The sequence below is a fragment of the Podarcis liolepis genome (assembly GCF_965112155.1).
Source record: "Podarcis liolepis genome assembly, chromosome: 3".
NCBI lineage: Eukaryota > Metazoa > Chordata > Lepidosauria > Squamata > Lacertidae > Podarcis > Podarcis liolepis.
Window position 1 is genome coordinate 111,996,454 of NC_139557.1, and position 17,297 is coordinate 112,013,750.

General features: G+C 42.0%; 2 protein-coding genes across 6 annotated transcripts in view; one reads left to right on the forward strand and one right to left on the reverse strand.

Annotated features, from left to right (window-relative positions):
• ASB3 (ankyrin repeat and SOCS box containing 3) overlaps positions 1 to 17,163 on the reverse strand; it is a 46,424-nt gene extending 29,261 nt beyond the window's left edge. Inside the window, exons 1-3 of one of the 4 annotated variants that reach the window (XM_083494493.1) lie at positions 15,922 to 16,262; positions 15,012 to 15,137; positions 14,790 to 14,860 (exon numbers count right to left, since the gene is read on the reverse strand). The gene's annotated coding sequence lies outside the window, so the exon portion shown is untranslated. Of the gene's footprint in view, positions 1 to 14,789; positions 14,861 to 15,011; positions 15,138 to 15,921; positions 16,263 to 16,284; positions 16,864 to 16,981 lie in introns of those variants that run through there. The other 3 variants (XM_083494496.1, XM_083494492.1, XM_083494494.1) reach the window with 3 other exon arrangements.
• CHAC2 (ChaC glutathione specific gamma-glutamylcyclotransferase 2) lies at positions 67 to 13,707 on the forward strand. Of its 2 annotated transcripts, XM_083494866.1 has the most exons (4): positions 70 to 421; positions 6,889 to 6,924; positions 11,013 to 11,849; positions 11,896 to 13,707. In XM_083494866.1, the coding sequence occupies exons 1-3, from the start codon at positions 194 to 196 to the stop codon at positions 11,400 to 11,402; spliced, it is 654 nt and encodes a 217-aa protein (XP_083350992.1). In that variant the 5' UTR covers positions 70 to 193; the 3' UTR covers positions 11,403 to 11,849; positions 11,896 to 13,707. The 2 variants fall into 2 exon arrangements, with proteins under 2 accessions (XP_083350993.1, XP_083350992.1); XM_083494867.1 differs by lacking the exon at positions 6,889 to 6,924 and having other exon boundaries at positions 67 to 421.
• Positions 17,164 to 17,297: the final 134 nt, after the last annotated feature.

Consider the following 17,297-nt stretch of genomic DNA (forward strand, 5'->3'; position numbering starts at 1 on the left):
CTGTAGTTCAGGCTGGCCAACCCTGTGTTGCCTTTGACCCGCAGGCTCAGCCGCCTCTAGCGGCGACAGCCCGAAGGAGAAGCACGTGGCCCGATCGGGAAGCCGGCGCTGGAGCCGCGGAGGTCGCTCGGCCGAGCAAGCTGCACTACAAGCCCCAGGGTGCCTTGCCGAGCGATCGCTGGCCGTGGAGAGAATGCAGAGCTCCGGCAGCCCCCAGCAGGGCCGCCCCCTGCCTCCCGATCGCCGGGAGAGCGAAGAAGGAGAGGAGAGCGGCGGCGCGAGAAGCATGTGGGTGTTTGGCTACGGCTCCCTCATCTGGAAGGTGGATTTCCCTTACGAGGACAAGATGGTCGGGTACATCACGGGCTACAGCAGGAGGTTCTGGCAAGGCAGCACGGATCACCGCGGAGTGCCGGGCAAGGTGAGCGGCGAGAGGTTGGGAGAGGATGGGGAAGAGGCAGGCAGGCAGGACTCGGGGGTACCTCGCGGTTCTCCTTCCGTGGGAAGAAGGGCGCACCGGGGCTGCTGGAGTTTGGCGGAGTTGCAGAGGACTGAATTGCGCCGCCAACCCATCGCAGAAGTGTTGGGCTGCTAGCCCCGCTGCCATTTGCCCGGTCACCGCAGGTACACAAGCGCCAAGACGGCTGTCTCACAATAAGAGTGTCTCTCTGTTTTCCCCGCGCACAGAGAAGTCCCCAGAAACCAGACGCGCTTTCACTTACAGCCCAGCGCTTATTACCGCTCGGGTTTACTCTTGTCAACGCACAACCATGTGGGTTTTGTAACCGTTCACTTTCCTGCAAACATTTTCCACGCAAATACACACGCAGGCTTTTCTCTCTCCGTGCCACGCAAAAGCCGGTTAGCAAATCAGTGCAACCACCGATGCAAGATGCTCGTATTTTCCTGATTATGCTGAAAGGGGTGGCACGGTTCATTTGCGAAGGCAGTACGAGAGGACAGTAGATGAACATCAGAGAGAACATTTGAGGATGTTGGCACAGTTCCCAAGACGGTTCTTCCTTGTGTACCTTTGCTTAATTGCTGTACATTGGGTCACCTCTTACATAAGCTATACACCCTCAGCCGGTTATGCTAGGCACCAAACAGGGCCGGTTACTATTAAACTTTCTTAAAAGACCAGGGTGGGTGTTGAGATAGACACCCATAGACACACACTTTATAGTTAAGCAACTTTTGCAAACCTTTTAATGGCACTGTTCAAGCCTGAGGTTGATCCCCTATTTTGGGGAGCACAAAGGATGGGGGGCTTCCCATCTTCAGTCATATGTCACTGCATTATGTCACAATCTACTGCACCTACTTTTTCTTGAATATTTGTCAGGGAAAAGTGGGGTTTAATCTTGGTATATCTGTTAGGGTAAACAAACAGAAGTCCTAGTTTGTTTGTTTTTCAAAGAACTCTATAGATTCATAGCCCAATCCTGTGCATGTTTTCTCAGAAGTAAGTCATGCTGAATCCAATGGGGTATTTCCTGAGATATTTCAGATAGAAGGGAGAGAGGTTATGTTGGGAAATATTTAGGTCAACTTCCTTTTCTTAGGCATAAATAGGTAAGGTTGGTGTATGTGTTTGGAAGAATCTCAGAGAGCACTGTAGTTAGGGGGGAAATGCTCTCCCTCATCAAAAACTCCCCACAACTGGAAACCTAGCACATTAGGGAAGGTTCTAGCCTAGTCTCAACCCTAAAATACTCATTCTTTCTGTGCAGATGTTTTGATGTGGAAAAGCAAGCTGCCATGGATGCTCCACCACTGGCTTCCCAAAGTGGCATGCTAACAGAAAAATACGATGCAATTCTTCTGAACGTGTAACTCAGTACTTACACCAAGAATCTTGGAAATAGCTATGTTGAAGCCCATGTGGAATTGCAAGCTACTCCCTGGCTAAACTCCCCCCCCCCCCAATATTTTATTACAAGTGACATAAGCAGGTATATGGGTTTCCCTTCTTACGATGCTGGAGTTTGTTGAGGCCCAACATAACGATTCTGTAGTTCTTACCCCTAAAACTCCCCTTAAAGCACACCCTGTGCTCTCATTTTCCCATTCTTCTGTCAAGGCTAATGTTTCGGTTGTCAAAAATTCAGATGGAGGTGGGTGGTTCTCAAACTATTTTATTTCTTTACATGGGGAGCTTGCTGTGATGAAGACACAGATCTTCCGTCCTCTTTTATTTTGTATTACCTGTCCAAATAGCTAAACTTAGTTACTAACATACCAGGTAATGTCGCTAATGCAGTTATCAGTACAGCTTCTCCTACAGTATTATATTCCTTATTTTCCATTCAGTATGAATATAATCCTGCCTATAATGTTGAACCCACTGCAAATCAATTTCATGAATGACTTCAACTTCAAGTATTGAGTGTTAAGAGGAAAATAATTTCTGTATACTCTATCCACACCATTCCCTGCCTTTATAAGCTACTATCATGTCTCTCTCGCCACCCCTACATTTTTTTTCTTAATCCCCTCACTCTTTTTTAGAGATCCTTTTCAGAGTTTGCTTGGGATTTCACCATCCAGGAAAAATTGGTAGTGTACACAAACTTGTCTACTTTTCTCTAGATCACTGTTCAGAGATCTCCTTCTCTCTAGCGAACATTGGCCCAATAACAGTGTCTTCTTCTTTTTTAATACTAAAGTGTATTTAGAATCATAACCATAATTATATTTGTAGCATTATCTTCAGCTTCAGGTCACAATTGATAAAATTAAGGCTGTTAGCTACTAGAAAAATATCTAAGCAACTCACATCCATTCTAGCTAGTGTTTGTATGAGTTTCAGTATGCTATTAGCAGTATAAAGAACATAAATATTTCATCCACCCATCAGAAGTTTGTGCATCCCAAATTTCTGAGGAACTCTCGGAAACTGTTCCATTTCATGAAAAGTGCATTTTTAAAGCTACCTCAATGGAAACAATAGATTTTAAAGTACTTTGAAGTACTTTGAAACCCGATGTGCTTCTCACTATACAAGGGCTATAGAGCTTATATAATTCTAAATAGCATTTGTTGAGCTAAGGAAACAATGGGATCCAGAAACGTCCAGAAATCTAAAAGAATGGCATTGACAGGGCTGGGCTATGTTATTTACAGCTGCATATGCGGCAGATTATTCAGTCATCAGAAGTACTTAGCTGACTGTCAACATACATGAAGCAACACTTAGAAATAATTGGCATTATTTTGTGGATGAGAATATGCCATATTGTTGTTTATTACAGCTTGTGCCTTTCAGAACCCCTTACATTTACCAAATTCACATCTCTAACCTGTAGTCCTTAAGATAGACTTCTGGGAATCATTTTAAGGTGCATCATAATATTTTGTGAAAACACAGCCATAAATACAGAAAAATGCTAAATTGATATAATGTATGTTGCATTTTTTCTTTTGTTCTGCATGAACAAGAAGTTTGCAACAAAGATTAAGATTGACAATCTGACTCAAACTGCAAGACAGACAACAGCTTGTTTTTTAAAAAGAAAAAACAGGTACAAAAAACAGGTACATTAATAATGTACAAAACATTATTAATGACTATTCTGGGTAAAATTGTCTCTTTAAACAGCCAATTGGATTAAACTGAGCCAAGTGTCGATTAGTATTTGATGTTCAGAAAATATATATAAATGACTGTTCTTTAGAAGAGCAGGGAGACAGTAACTACATAAAAATTCTTGTGTACCTCATTCTTATTTCCATTTTGTTGACAACAGCCTTAGGTCAAATAGTGAGTTCATAACTGAGGTTAGACATCAGCTCAATAGAACTATTTAAGGCCGATTCTGAGGACTGGTTCAGATATAAGATCTGGTGCTAAATTCCTTTGCTAAATACCTGGGAAGGGTACCCAGTTCTCAGGAACATACTGAATATGCAAATACCACCAGTGATTACTTTAATGAACCTGTTCTCAAACAACATGTCTGCACAAAGCTTTAATATTACCTAGGAATCAGGGTGTCCCCAACTAAGAGGAAAAATGCTTCTGGTGATAAAGACAAAATTTAAAAGTACGTGGTTTACTCTTTTATAGACCATGCTCAGAACTGTGTGTAACCTATGCTAAAAAATTAAAATTCTGCGCCCAAGCTCTTTTAGTTTTGCTCCCAGAAAAAAAATCACAGTTTTATTTTGTGTACAGTTCTGCAATGTCTGCCATTTTAGATCAATCATCATGGTTCTTGATTGTCACAGACAAGGCATTGACACACACATGCGCACACATTCTGTCTCGCTTGCAGGATTTCAGCAGGTATTGCTCAATCACTTCCAATCATATTTCCATCATAAAGGCTAGAATTTTACTTTTTAAAAAATACAGGAAGTTGGGTTCTGAGCCCTTTACATTCTGGAACTTTTCTAGATTTAGTAATATCCAACAGCAAGTAATTGACTGCTCAAAAATGCATTGTGCCTAGTAGTTTTTAAAGGTTAAAACAAAAATCTGTTGCACTCCAATACTGCTTTAAACAAGCATGATACAACCTAAAAATGGGAGAATAAAAAATTATCAATGGCAATGCCAAAACTTTCAGGAGAGAAAATGTTAGCACAAGACTTATTTTATTTTGGGACTTGGGTTGCTGTCCTATTTTGTTTCCATAAAAAAAAAACACCTTCTGAAATGGGTAATAAAAGAACAATACTTTTTCATATCAAAAAGGAAAAAAAGCTTCTTGCTTCCCCCTCCCAATATAAACACAGAAAAATAATCAGAGTTACAATAAACCAATTTCTCTAGCACATACGAATTCCACAAAATCTGTATTTAAGAGTGCAATGCACTTGCCTCCTAAAAGGTAATGCACTAAATAAAACAGTAAAAATAATAATTCCACGGGGGGGGGCAGGTTGCAATATATCTACCACATCAGATCGAAGGTCCATCTAGTTTAGTATTCTGTTTTCTCCAGTGACCAATTCTATCTTGGCTTATTTTTTCCTAATGGCAACAGAACTCCAGCAGCTGCACAGTAATCAGAAGTCAGAAATTGTTGTGCTAAATATCTCACATATACGGTAGTTCAAAAGAGTCCTTAAGAACATGTGAAACATAGGTGAGCATTGCAGTTAAAAAAAATGTAACTCCAATTTGTTAACCTGCCGGTTGGGTTTAACACTGCTTGGTCCCGCTGAAGCCAGCAAAATTAAAAAGAAATAAATCCAAATAATTAACTTCTAAGCAGTTTGTAGATTTGGCTCTAGGCACATTGGCATTTCTTCCACTCATGCCCATTTTTTTCTTTCTGATAGGCACTTTCAGTTGCTGTGAAGAGGACTGAAAGAGTATTAAATGATAGGAGGTCTAGAGCAGGGGTCTGCAACCTTTAAGACAAAAAGAGCCACTTGGACCCGTTTCTGAAGGGGGGAAAACTGGGAGCCGCAAAACCGGGAAGGTGACGTCGGGACGGTGCGTGACTAACGCACGCACCGCCCCCATGCGACGTCACAGCCAGTACAGCGCCCGCCACAGTGGGGAGTGTCGGGGCACACAATGCGCCTCCTCCCCTCGCTAGTATCCGCCCCGGAGCCGTGGCAAAGGTGTAAAAGAGCCGCATGCGGCTCCGGAGCCGCGGGTTGCAGACCCCTGGTCTAGAGTAAGGCTGCTGCCCCGCTTTCCATCATTGCTCACTCACAGAGAAGGGTTGGGTGAACAGGCAGAAGTACAGCAGGTCCAGGGGACTCCCCAGGTTAGCAGCAGACCCTAGTTATGTGCCCAGCCGTGTTATCCCATGATGCTGCCCTTTCAAAGACCATAGGGCACAATTCCTTCAGATGCATCCACGTCCTCCTGCTCACTACCATTATGTTCCAGCCAAGCTGCAATATGGGCTCTGCAGCAAACAGATGGTCATAGTTCAGCTAGCTGGCTGCTACCCACCTCAAATGTTCCCTGTTTGCAACAAGGGTCAAGGCATGTATGCCAACATTTTAAGCTGTGGCAGCTAGCCTGCCACTCTCCAGACAACTGTTGGGCTACAACTCCCATCATCCCTGACAATGGGCCATGGCGGCTGGAGCTGATGGGAACTGGAATGCAGCAACATCTGGAGGACTTTTAGTCACTTTTGGTTTAAGTAATACGCAGTTTGGCTCTAGTCTAGGGTTATCTTCTCCTTTTCCTTTCTCTCCTCTTGTATTCAAATGCACCACAGGGAGAAGGTAGGCCTGCTCATTCTAATCCAGAATAAGGACATGCCCCAGTTTGGATATAGTTACCCATATTGTATGTGTCACATTTTAGCTGTCCCTTCTTCTAATCTTCTCATTGTGGTTTACATATTTCCCACCCCCTTATATCCTCATAACAAGTATGTGTGATAGGTTAAACGCAAGAGTAAGTGAACTAGTCCAAGACCACTTCTGACTCAGGATTGAACCCAGTTCTCCCCAGCCCTAATCAGACACTATAACAACCAAACCATACTAGCTCTGTTATCCCTGGTTAGAACGGTAAAAAGTAAGTCCAATCCGTAGTTGGGAAGAGGAGGGAGCATGCAATCCTGTGGTCCATTCCAGGTTTTTACTCCCCAATTAACTTTTGAGTTGCACTGCACCTGCACTAGCTTCAAGACAGAACTTTTTGGTCAGTGTTATGTAAATCACTAGAGAAAGCGCTAATAAGTGTTCAGCCTTTAACTGGGCCATGCAGTTGTCAGGCTCATAGTGTGTCTGCCCTAAGCACAGATTTGATACAGTACCACGCAACATCAGAAATAAAGGTCACACTCTTCCAAATGGATTGTATTGGTTTGATAGTCTTGTGGTCCTCTTTTTAAATATATATATTTCCATTTTTGCTACTGATTTAATAATAAAAACTTTTTACTGTGATATTTCTTTTAATTTTAGCCTGGAAGAGTTGTGACACTTATTGAAGATCCTGAGGTATAGTAGATTCTGTTTTTATATACCATTTAGTATATACATTCTTCCGGAAAAACTCAGAAGCATATTTTGATAATACTGTACAGCTGTATTTCTTTAATTCTGAAATACAGAAAAAGTAACATGGGCTGCAATCCTATGCACTTACCTGGGAGCAAGCCCTACAGGACACAGTGGGACTTAGTTCCGAGTAAACATGCATATAATTTTATAGTTAATAAAGCTTACAATTTTTATCCAGAGAAACTCAAGAACTATTTATTTAAGCCCAACCCATTTCTTCAGATATATGTTCCTTCCCAACAGTACGCAAGACTGTTTAACCAGGGGTAGTCAACCTTTTGGAGCCCATGGGCATATTTGGAAAAATTGTAATGGGCAGCATACCCAGGCACACAACATTACTTGCTTGCCCCTGCCTTCTCCACCATCAGTTAGGCCTGAAATAAAGTGTAATTTGCTTGGGAAATGCAGCTGGAGAGGGCTAACCCCTCCCCAGCTACAATCTCCATAAAGATCATCCTGTCTTGAGTTGTAATTATGCTTCAAGTAAGTTTTCCATCGGCTACAGAAGACTTCTTTGAAGCTTAATTGCAATGCAGAGCAGGATGATGAGGGGGCCTGGGAAGCCTTGGCGAGCTGTGTGGCAACCACACAGTTTAACTCATTTCCCGGAGGAAGGTGGTTCATCTGTCCCTGAAGAGGAGTCTCTTGATTCACACAGGCTGGCCTCTAATAAATCAATTCCTGTGCACTTTTGAAGACTCCTGTTTTCTGTACTTGAGCTTCCATGTAGGCCACACAGGAGGGGACTTCCTCTCCTCTGAAGGCAGCATGGCAACATAGGCTACTAGCCTCTTAGGAGTCTAGCAAAAAAAAAAAAAAATGCAGGCTACTGACTTTTGTGGCTGCAGTAAACCTAACAGTTTGACACTGCACCAAAAGAAATTATGACCTTCCCTTCTCTCAGTGATTTATGTAGCCACAAGACATTATATTGCAGCCAATGAGCCTCTTTCATCATGGTTGGGACATTATCTCAGCAAGCTGCTGTTAAGTCTGTGATTGCCCTAGGAGGGAGGGAGGGAGGGAGGGAGGGGTGTTTAAACATCTTCCATGCTCACTGATGAACTTCAAAAAATGCTTCCTTGACCCAAACCTGGCCACGGCTATACAGAAAGGGAAAGAAGTCTTTGGCCTCATCCATCAGCCAAATGAACAAAAGCCACAAACAGTTGTTTGACACCAGCAAGGGAAAGACAGGCCAGCCCACACTAGATACCATTGCCCATATATAGCGTAACTGTCCTGGCTTGGAAGAAGTAATCTCCTCTTCTACAAATAATAAAAATGTGGAAAACGAACAAGAATAAAAATGGCCAGTTCACCCTTTATTTTTCTTGTAATGTGTAGCTCTACCTGTAGATTTCAGAGGGGACTGGGGAGAAGATATTGCAAGATACACTCGCAATATTCAGATACACTTTTGATCCATAATTCCAACACACAGTTTAGTAGTTAGGTGTACTCTTCATTTTAAACTCTTTTCCCATTCCTAGCATAGCTATCAACTTTTATGCAAGAACTTTGATATCCATACCTCCTGCAAATCTGCATGGTGCTTTAAAGGTATTTTTCGATCATTGCCAATGGGAAGATGCTTTTATTTTTATTACATCTGTTAAAATCTGCTTGGAATACAATGTGAAGAGATGAACAGAAAGGTTCCTTCCCTGTGACTTGCTGAATTAGGTGCAGTGTAGTAGCTATGACTGTAATTCTCTGCACCATGATAAGCCCTGGTGAACACTTATTCCAAGAAAACATGCCTAAGATAGGACAAAAAACAAGGGCCATGAAGTTTCTATTTCAAATTAGTGGTGAGCTTAAACCCCTCTTTCAGTCTATTTTCTGCCCATCTTTCCTCTTGCAATATGAAGGTGAAGGGTGAGCCATTTTACCAGACTATTGCAATAGTTACTGAGATAATGGCTGCATTCACATGTCATACTAAGCCATGGTTACAGTGGCGTAGCGTGGGTTGTCAGCACACGGGGCAAGGCAAGTAATTTCCGCCCCCTAACCCGTGGATTTTAGTAGGGGCAGAGAGCTGCGAGTGCAAGCGCGCGCCCCCCAGATGTTGCGCCCAGTGCGGCCGGCCCCCCCTGCACCCCCCACGCTACGCCACTGCATGGTTTGGACACTGTATGAACCACACAAGCTGTGGGTTTGCATGCTTCCATCCTGTGCAGCTAACAGCAAGAATTGGGACGTTCTTGCTTCCAATTAACTACAACTCCCTGTGTGATTTAAACCAAGAAATGTGGCTGTTGCTAGTCATGGTTAATTTAAACAAACCAGCTTCAGAAACCAGATTCAGAAGTTTGTTTGTTTGAAATTAATCATAGCTTAGCTTTGTAAAATAACATGCCTTTATTATCTTTATCAAGTAGGTCTCACCACAACACTCACAGTTTGAATCAACCAGTTTGCCATACAACCATGGTTAATAATAATAATTTATTATTTATACCCCACCCACCTGGCTGGGTTTCCCCAGCCACTCTTAAGGTTAAGGCAAAGTAAAAGCTTTACTCATCCTCCTGGCCACCAGGTAGGAACACATAAGCCTGGTGTTTGCTGCCACTTGTGCATGCCATGTTAAATCATGGTTTAGTATGTCAAAGGTGTAAAATTCAAAATAGCAGTATTGTTGTAATAAATAATAATAATAATAATAATAATAATAATAATAATAATAATAATATTGTTCTTAATATTTTAGCATATTCGTCAATCATAATCATCCTTTTGTAATGTGGATGGTGTTGCATAACCAGCCATTGTTTCTCTCCCCTGGACTTTACCCACTTTCACTGTAGGCAGTGACACCACTCATTTCTAAATGTTAAGAGCAGATTTGAGTGAAACACAGCTTAGAAACTGAAACATGGAACTTTCCATTTGATCGGAAAAAACTGCTTGAATCTCAGAAAGTTTCCCTGTAATGCTAACACTGAATTGAGATCAATGTAATAGCTGCTATAGACTTAAACCATTTTTTTGTAGTTGACAAGGCCAGCAAAATAGAGCATAGTGTCAGCCATTGTGAATTTTCTGTACCTTTCTGGTAGGTTTTTTCACACTGCTGTGCAGTTGGGACCCCATTATGCTAACAGACAGATTCCTCTATAAGCAAAGAATAGTTCAGCTTGTGTGTGTTTTCTCCCTCTACTGTATTTGTCCTGGTAAAACAAACTAATTCAGATCAATGCAAATAACAACTTGTATATCTATAGTCTGTAAACAATCTTCAATTATTAGTGTACCACTAAAAGTGCAGTAAAAATAAGAATAAAACTTCTAACTAGCAATTTTCTTATTTCATTTTAAATATCACTACACTAGCACAATCAGACCTGTTTCAACAGTACAGTACTTACAGGATTACATGTTAGCTTAAGCAGAGTGAAAAAGCAAGACAAGTCTGGAAAAAAACATGAAAGGGGGATTTCCTAATATTTAACAGAGTTACTAACCACACACCAGATAAACATAACATTGACTAAGTCACTTTTAAACACAGGTGTCTTTTAGGCCAGGACTAGATAGTACATGGCAATAGCTCAGTGTGGTGTAGTGCTGGATTATGGCTGCAGAGACCAGGTGCAAGTTCCCTCCCAGCCATGAAACTCACTGGGGGGCCTTGAGCCAGTTGCTGCCTCTCAGCCTAATCTACCGCACAGGGTTGTTGTTAGGATAGAATGCAGAGGGAGAGAGCTATGCACACCACCTTGAACTCCTTGGAGGAAAGGTATAATATAAACATAATAATAAATAAATCTTTGCCAGGTAATACCTTCCTTCTTGTAGCTTTCCCCCCTGATATAAGCCTGTGTGGGAGGAAAAACAGGATAAAGAGAGGGGTGTAGGCTCTCCATTTTCTCCAAGAAGGATGCCAGGGGACAATGGGAGTTGTAGTCACACAACATGCAGAGGGCCAGATTCCCCATCCCTGATTTAAATTGCTTCCTTTTGCATCATTAAAGTGAAGTATGTTTTACCTTCCTGGTTGTGTTCTTCAACAGGGCTGTGTATGGGGTGTTGCATACAAACTGCCACCAGGACAAGAAGGTGAAGTAAAAGCATATCTTGATTTCCGAGAGAAAGGTGGCTACAGGACTACAACTGTCATTTTCTATCCGAAAGATCCCTCAGTGGAGCCCTTTGATGTGCTGTTATATATTGGAACCTGCGAAAACCCTAACTACCTTGGACCAGCACCTCTAGAAGAAATTGCCAAACAGATTTTTAATGCAGTTGGTCCCAGTGGAAGAAACACAGAATACCTGTTTGAACTCTGCAACTCCCTCAGGGATCTCGTGCCAGAAGATGTAGATGAACATCTTTTTACTTTAGAGAAACTAGTAAAGAAACTCTTAGAACAGGAAGAAAGCAAAAATGTCAATTCCATATAATAATCACCTTGTGGTTTCAAACAGTCTCTTCATCATCAGGAGAACGGTTTCACTGATGACAGTAGTATGATTTCAAGATGCTCCATGTGGACTTTGAATATATTAATTTTCATGTTTCATTCAGGGCGCTACTGTCATTGATCAGTAGGAAATTATGTTTAAAGCTATGTCTTCAGGAGTTTAAGGGAGGAGGAGCTTTGAATTTTGGTAAAATTTTAAAGAATGCATTTCTCTCAGTTTCTCAGATATGAAGAAATAATTTATGCCCAATTTAAGTTTGAGGGAAATTTTTATTGATTTCAAGTTATTTAGATTTTTCTTCCTTTTAAAAAAATATAGTTTGGGACTAGATCCTGCACTCAGACAGACTATGGATGCAATCCTATACATATGTGCTCAGGAGCAAGTCTCCTTAAACCAGGCATGGCCAAACTTGGCCCCCCAGATGTTTTTTGGGACTACAACTCCCATCATCCCTAGCTAACAGGACCAGTGGTCAGGGATGATGGGAATTGTAGTCTGAAAACCTCTGGAGGGCCAGGTTTGGCCATGCCGGCCTTAAACAAAGTTAGGCCTGCTTTTGGGAGTAAACTTACATAGGATTGAGCTGTATGTGTTACATTAGACCTCAACTACACTTATTTAAGAGCAATCCCAGTGGGACCAGTCTATAATGGTTTGTGGATTATAGCACTGACATGGAAATCCTATGTACACTTACTTGGGAATAAGTCCCATGGAAGTTCAACTGATTTCAAAGTAAACTTCATAGGATTGCACTGTAAGCAGCAGTTATTCCTATGCAAAGACTAGGATATTTTAAAAACAACTCACTACAGGATATTTTTCATTTCGTTCATGAGTCAGCAGTTAGTTTATATATATACTACCTGCCTTTTGATAAAATGAGCAAATATTTGCATGAGAAGGAAACTGCACTTTCCTTTTAGGATGTAGGAAGACCTATAGAAGCAATGTGTAACTCAAAACATATTGGTGCCTTATATTTTCATCACAATACCTTTTTAAAAACAAGTTAGGGATATGACTTGAATTTACAATAGCAAGAATGTTCAGAAACTCCCATACTTAATCACTAGGCATAGTATTTTCACAACTATCCTATGGCTAAGTGCACACACAATAGTGTGCAAGAATCCCCCCCCCCCCTCCGGTCTATCTTGGGTCCGGTCACTTGTCAGCTTAATCACAGATTTGTATTACATATTTATCAACACTAAATTATCATTAACACTAACTATACCTTCTCCAAACCAGGATTTGCAATCCCCGATTAATATGGGAACCTTAGGCAACTATTGGTGCAGATTTAATGCTGAACTATGGTAAAAAGCAAACAGGTGGAAGAAGTGCAGCAGCTCACAGCTCACTCCCAATCCATTATCCATAGGTAAGAGATCAGCAGTGTTATGTCTGCACTAGACCAAAGACTTCAAAGGGAACACTGCAGAATAAATTGCAGGTTACTAGTAAACCGATTTTCAGCAGCACTTACTCTCAAGTCAGTGGCAAGGATTTAAAGATCTGTTCTTTGCAGCCTGTGGTGCTTTGTACTTACATTTCTTAACGAGCACCCCACCCACCCCTATGGTGCATGACAAAACACTTCTGAAACTGGGTGAAGTTTCAAAAGTATTTTTAACATGTCATGGGGGATTGGTTTCAGAGCCAAAGTCAAAATTCCCACTGGGTAAGCACAGGTAGACTGTTGGGGTAGCCTAAAGTACCTCTTTGCATATAGACTATTACGTTTGGGATTGAGATCCAACTTGCATAGCAGGTTAATCTCAGCCATCATTTAGGCACTTCTGAAACTTCTACTCCATTTACCATCCTTTGTCTGCACAACTTCCACCCAAATGGATGGGCGCTGTGTTAACTTTTCTAAGGGATAAATGATGGCCTCATTATTGCAATAGATTCGCAAAGGAGTTTCCGTCCCAACTGTGAATTTCCTTGCTTCTCATAGTTTAAGTTATTTTCTTTAAGCCTTCAACAGAAGCATATTTTTGTATTTTAATATATATATAGATATAAAGGTTCTCTTCCAAGTGTCAAGTGCTATTCCATTTTCTCATAACAAAATGTGATTCTGTATTTCTTTCCATTGTTCATACTGAAGCCTGTATGACTTTGCATCAGTAACAGAACAATTATTTATGTTTTGTGTCCATAAACCATCTCTCTTCCTTTTTATTAGTTGCTTGTAAAATGTTCCATTGCATTCCTTTGTGTGTGAGAGAGAGAAAGAATGTAACACCTGTTCAATAGACTGAGAAAAATATTTTTGTTGGGGAGTTGTTCTTAATGAGAACTATCTTACTACAGACCATAAATGGCTTCTTCAAACTACATGAAAAAAATTGCTTACAGATTATGGAAGGATGATGGCAGATAACCACTCCAGTCATTATAAAAGCATTTACACAAGAAGGTATTATAGGTTAGTCTTTACCCACTAAGGCTACAATCTCTTCCACTTAAATCAATGGGATTTTACCACTGATTTCTATAAGATGAGGACTTTATCCTAATACAGTATCTTTGACCATGGTCCAGCAAACAATTAAACCAGCAGTATGTATCCTAAGAAGCTTCTAAAGTAGCAAACACCATGCTACTATTATTTTTTTCCCTAGCTGAAGGAGTTTTAAAAGCAGTTTGTGGTATGGTGCGGGGGTCTCCTGTTCAAAAGGGGTGGGATAAAAAATTTCATTAGGTGCACTGATTATAGGTGTTTGGATCAGTTCGAAGAGTGTTTTCATGAATCAGATACAGAAGAAATGACTCAATGAGCTTCCATGCTTGTGTGAATGAGCCATCACAGACCTTGGCATCAGAGACAGAACTTTCATATTCTCTGATGCCATTTCAATTTGCAATACTTTTGAGCCGATTTCTCACATTCTACAGCAGTCAAGAATTAAATAGTCAAGTTTAATCTTCAGTGAGGCTCCCATAAAAAGTGATTATCTAAATGCACCATTAGCAATTGGGCGCAAGCACAGAATGTCACATGAAAAATGTCCTAAGTGGTCAGTCCTAAAACACTCTTCCAAGTCAGTCATTCCCCCTGAAATCAAGGGGGGTCTGCATCTCAATAAACATGATTTGAATCAGGTGCATTGTATTTTCATGTATCCAGAATCACAATGCATGGTATATTATTTTTATCACACACAGTATAGTTCAGAAGCAACTGAATTCCTATCCACAGCCTTAGATCACTATAAAACTTACAAGACACACTATGGGAGCAGCAATTTTTATTATATGTCTCAGAAGAACAGCAGACCAAACATATCAAGCACAGTGTATTTCTTTCTCTTCTGTTAAAGAATCGAGTTGTAAGAAAAGAGTCCCTACCTGCTTTGACACACACAAATGCTAAGTTAACATATGTCACCTTCAACAGTCACAGGCAACCTCCAGGGAATCTGTAATAAAGCACAGAAAAGATTGCATGAGCGAGCGGAGATATTAAACGTTTGCTTGAATTACTGTGCACAGATGGTCAGAAGGGAAATCCAGCCGATATAATATGCGCCTAATTATAGCTGAGCCAATTCACAGGGTACGATTACATACATTTGCATCTCCCTTGGCTTCTTTTGGACTTTTGTGGCCGCATGTCTTCCATCCAGGATTCTGCTTAAGGGGGGAAATAATTGAGTCTGCAGGAACAGGCTAACTTGCTGCTTGCCATACTTCACCCTGTAGCAGGAACCCCCCCACCCCAATCATTCTGTTTGCACAAACTTCACACACACTCACACTCACACACTACATACGCCATATTTCTGTTATAAATTCATAGAAAATCAACCATACATCGGATTTGCACTGTTCCATTTTTATTTTACTCCATATGACAAAGACTATCAAAGAGGGGGGTGGCTTTGTTCTGGTCGGCCATAATCCCTTCACCATCCCAGCACATCCACAGGAGCCCTGCCCAGTTGCTATGTCAACCCTGATAATCCCAGACAGAAGACAATCAAAATCACAAAGAACAGTGGATTCACCACAGACTGAAACAAAGGACAATGATCAGATCTTCCCTCTGGGGGCAGGAAACTGCAAACTCCCCACTGTCACCTGGAAAGTACTCATGGGGAGGGGGAAAGGAGGAACCAGCTGGGTGACAGGACACTCAGGTTACCACCACAACTCCTCCCTCAACCCCTCCTTTCTGTAATGTATGCATGATGTCAACCCTTTCTGTAACGTATGCATGATGTCAACCCCTCCTTTCTGTAATGTATGCATGATGTTTCTGGGGGTGGGCTTGAGCTAGAGGAGGGGAATTTCAAAAGTTTTTATAAGGTCTTGCAGCCCATTGTTCTGGGTCTTTTCCTCTCTCTTGCTAGTGAGGGGAACACCCTGTTGCAACAGTTCAATAAAGGCCAAGCCTACAGGCTGCTGTTTTGCTCCAAGTTATCCTGGTTGGTGTCTTTGTTTTTGTCCAAGGGAGCCCTCAGATTTTTCCGTTAACAACCCTGACAGGAAAGAGGGAAAAGCAGACATTTCTGCTCCTGTGCAAGCTATGCACCATCATGCTGACCTGCCACAAGACCCCCAAATCTGCCTTTCTAGGGAAGCAGCCAAGTTCCACTTATATGGGAACGCTATTCCCTTCCACAAAACAACCAGAAGGGAAGGAATTCAAGACATACATGATCCCTTGTAATCTTTTCTTTTCATGGCAAGGCGATTTGTATGTTCTTCCAAGGGGAAATACGACTCGTGTGACATCAACACCATGCAAAATAAGATCCACAACACGAAACACTTGAATTGGCTTAAACCTCATTGTGCAAGAAGATTGTGTACGTACTTTAATAAGTTAAGCGCAACTTACATCAACCCAACCACCTTGCAAGAGAGGGCTGGAAACGTTTATTTTAAAAAAATAAAAATCCTCAAGCAGCAAACGGGTGTTTACTCATCACTTCTCAAAGGCACAAAAGACTGGCCTTGAGCTGAAACATTTTGTGGAGAAGGAGCTGTGAAATCTCTGGATTCAGGGCCTGGCCTGGCTGGGTGAAGGCCCATAAAATGTGTTTTTGCATCCTGACAAAACGGAGAGGCTCTTTGGGAGCCTCGTTTCCTACGCTCGGGGTTTTCCTACCCCCTTCATAAAATGCCACCAGCCCAGTTTTGGGGGAATACTTTGCCAAGACGGATTCAGAAGGCGAATTCTGAAAATCCTGAGGAAAACTTAGTTCTGTCCCGCCAAGGCCTGTGCAGACAACTAAGAATATGCATCCTCCCCACAACGGGCAACTGACGTCTTGTTTTAATTTCCGGCTTTTGTTGTATTTGTCTTTTTTACGTGTGCTTGTAAGTCGGCTTGGTATTTTTATGTGACAAACAGAACCACGTAAAAATATACGGCTGATCACATTCGCTCCACCGCCTCACAAACTGAGCATTTCCCTCACGGGCTGGGAACGCACTGCGCATGCTCCGGCGGGAATGTGGCCGCTCCACACAAAACAGCGCCGAACGACCGAACGTTGTCCGTCGCCGGAGGAAAAAAAGGCGGGAAAACTAACCTTCGCGAAATTTTCCGGAATGAGCCGAAGACGGGCGGAGGCGAGGGAAGGGTCGAATGCTTTGCTCGCCTCCGTTCCACTCCCCCGCCCGCTCCTCGGTCTTTTACCTCGCGCCGTCTCCCCAGGCAACGCGCTTGCCGAGCCTGCCCCGGATGTTGATCCAGCTATTTTTTTTCCTCCCCGTCTCTTTTCCTTTAAGAACGGGAGGGCGTGGCCAAAACCGGCCGTAGTGACAATGCGGGCTTCCAATTGGAACGTTCGGATGAAGTGCATAGAGAAACTAAATGTAAAGAGTGGCACAAACACATGGCAATGT